Source organism: Cynoglossus semilaevis, chromosome 19 (genome assembly GCF_000523025.1).
Source record: "Cynoglossus semilaevis isolate Cse_v1.0 chromosome 19, Cse_v1.0, whole genome shotgun sequence".
NCBI classification, from domain to species: domain Eukaryota; kingdom Metazoa; phylum Chordata; class Actinopteri; order Pleuronectiformes; family Cynoglossidae; genus Cynoglossus; species Cynoglossus semilaevis.
Window position 1 is genome coordinate 17,455,408 of NC_024325.1, and position 2,560 is coordinate 17,457,967.

Sequence of the window (2,560 nt, forward strand, 5' to 3'; positions counted from 1 at the left end):
TATAATCAGTACCAGTGACTATAATCAGTACCAGTGACTATAATCAGTACCAGTGACTATAATCAGTACCAGTGACTATAATCAGTACCAGTGACTATAATCAGTACCAGTGACTATAATCAGTACTTTTAAACACACAGAGGTCTTGTTTGGGTGTAAACATGACTCAGCAGTTTACCGGGTCAGACATGGTGGAGGTCACAGCTGGCGTGCGTCAGCACCGCGTCTGAAACTTTCAAACCTGCCTAATGGACTTCTGGGTAAACACTGGCTGCGTCTCCAGACAGCTGTGTCAGATGATGGAGGAGGAAGAAGCTCCGACACCGGGACGACAACACGTCGAGTCAAAGGACTCTTTGTCTGAACCTCTGGACTAAAGGACGCCCGTCTCTCTGACGTCCACCGACACCTCACTGACTGTGCCGGAAAAACTTGAAGCTGCGCCCTGACTCAGCACACACACACACACACACTCAGGTGGACCAGCTGGCCTGGTTAGTCGCTCGCTCACCTTTTTTTGGCTTTGCTCTCTTGAACTCGGCGTCCCCGCCCTCTCGCTCCAGCTTCTCCTCCCGCTCCTTCCAGCGCCTCACCTGCTCCTGGCGCATTTTCAGGAACAGCGTCTTCTTCTGGTCGTCGTTGAGGGCGTCCAGCACGTCGGGGTCGATGTACATGTCCTTCAGGATCTGCTGCAGCATGTTGGCGGCGTCTGAAGGGCCGAGGAGTCAGGAGAAGGAGGTGCTGTGGTTGGACCGTGTTGAGGAGGAGGAGGAGGAGGAGGAGGCTGGACCTTCACAGCCTCATGTTGTCGCAGGAAGTTTGGAGGTTTCTTCAGGAGGAAACCATGTGTAAATATTTAGGCCGAGAAACTATTTCTCATGAAGCGCGCTCACATGCTGTAGTCCACACACACACACACACACACACTCTCACACACACAAATCCTGTTTCTTCTTCCTGTTGTGTTGACAGAATTCCAAGCCTTCATCACTGGGACAACCTGGAAGAAACAAACCAACAAACAAACACAGAGTCTGTTATTAAAGAGTTCAAACTCTACATTTCCTCTTCCTCTTCCTCTTCCTCTTCTTCTTCTTCTTCTTCTCTGTCGTTAAACGTTTCCTCTCCACTCACTTGTCTTTTTCCTCCCTCCATGAACAGAGGAGTTCAGCCCAGTTTTCAAACTGGCTGGAAAACTGTTGGCCTTAAATGGGAGGAGATTCCTTTCGGAATGGATTTGTTTCTGTCGTCAGTCTTTCTCCCTCTCCTCCTCCCTCCCTCCCTCCCCCTCTCTTCCTTCTTCTTCTTCTTCTCCTCCTCCACCAGCACACATCCCTTCTCTCCCACACTCACACAAGTTTACGGCTTCTTTTTGGTCACTTCCATGTTGTAAAAGAGTGTTAAAACACACACACACACACACACACAGGGCCTCAGCTCCAGACGGCAGGAGCCGGTTTCTGGAAGAAAGGGAGTGAAATGTACTCCTCCATTCACTGTGGGTGAGTCAAACAATGGCCACCACAGCAGCAGCAGCAGCAGCAGCTCGTGGAGGGGGAGACAGACTGAACTGTGGCAGCACCAGAAGAAGAAGAAGAAGACGAAGAAGACAGAGACCGGTGTCTGCCGGAGACACTCCACGTAGTTTGGTACAAAAGGAGACCACAGAAGGACAGAGAGGGGTGGGGGAGGCGGGGGAGGCACAAGGAAGTAAGGAGAGAGGGGAGAAAGGAGAAGGAAGAGGGGTTTCTGAGTGAAGTACTCACAGTGGGATGTAGACAGCCGCTCCTCAGCTCTGTATGCTAACTAAGCTGGGAGTCTGAGCCCTGTAGGTCCTCCTCGTCTTTGTGTGTGTGAGTGTGTGTGTGTGTGAGTGAGAAAGAGAGAGAGAGAGAGAGAGAGTTGGCTGATGACATCACAACATTCCATAATCTCTCTCTCTCTCTCTCTCTCACTCACACACACACACACACTTAACATTTTAGAGGAAAAGAGCAATTTGAGCTGACGTCACACTTTGAAGTTTTAAAACTCTGTAAAAAAAAACAAAAAAAACCCACAACCAGCAGAACTGTCTTTTAAAACTGTAAAAAAAAAACCCACAACCAGCAGAACTGTCCAACATGTTTAGTTACCGAAACACACCGCGTTAGCAGTTTTTATGTTAGCATCATTACTGTAAAAAAAAAAAAAAACGCATATTTTTCAAAACATATTTTGGTAATGTGAATTGAATGTTTTAATAATAATCTGTTCAGATTATAGCAGATTAATAATCCGTTCCTGGACCGTTTTAACGCCGGGCCGTGGCCGCGGCTGTTGTTCGGTGTGGTTCGAGTCCCAGTCAACCCTGGACGTGTCTGTGGACGTGATCTGGTCTGTTGTTCCGCCGACAGCACGGTTCTGGGTCCACTGCTATTTCTTTTGTTCCTGGCTCTGGGTTATTTTCAGGTACACAGTGCCCTCTAGTGGACAGACTGCGGTATCGTTTTTTCCCCTAAGAATTACGTCACCACCTTAGTCTGTGCTACAGAATTTACCGCTGTATGTACAAAGTTGA

General features: G+C 48.5%; 1 protein-coding gene across 1 annotated transcript in view; it reads right to left on the reverse strand.

Annotated features, from left to right (window-relative positions):
• Positions 1 to 1,902, reverse strand: part of LOC103395783 (SH2 domain-containing protein 4A) — a 20,023-nt gene extending 18,121 nt beyond the window's left edge. The window contains exons 1-2 of the mRNA XM_008333575.3: positions 1,767 to 1,902; positions 512 to 1,000 (exon numbers count right to left, since the gene is read on the reverse strand). Coding sequence (XP_008331797.1) covers positions 512 to 698 — 187 coding nt within the window. The 5' untranslated portion in view covers positions 699 to 1,000; positions 1,767 to 1,902. The remainder of the gene's footprint in view (positions 1 to 511; positions 1,001 to 1,766) is intronic.
• Positions 1,903 to 2,560: the final 658 nt, after the last annotated feature.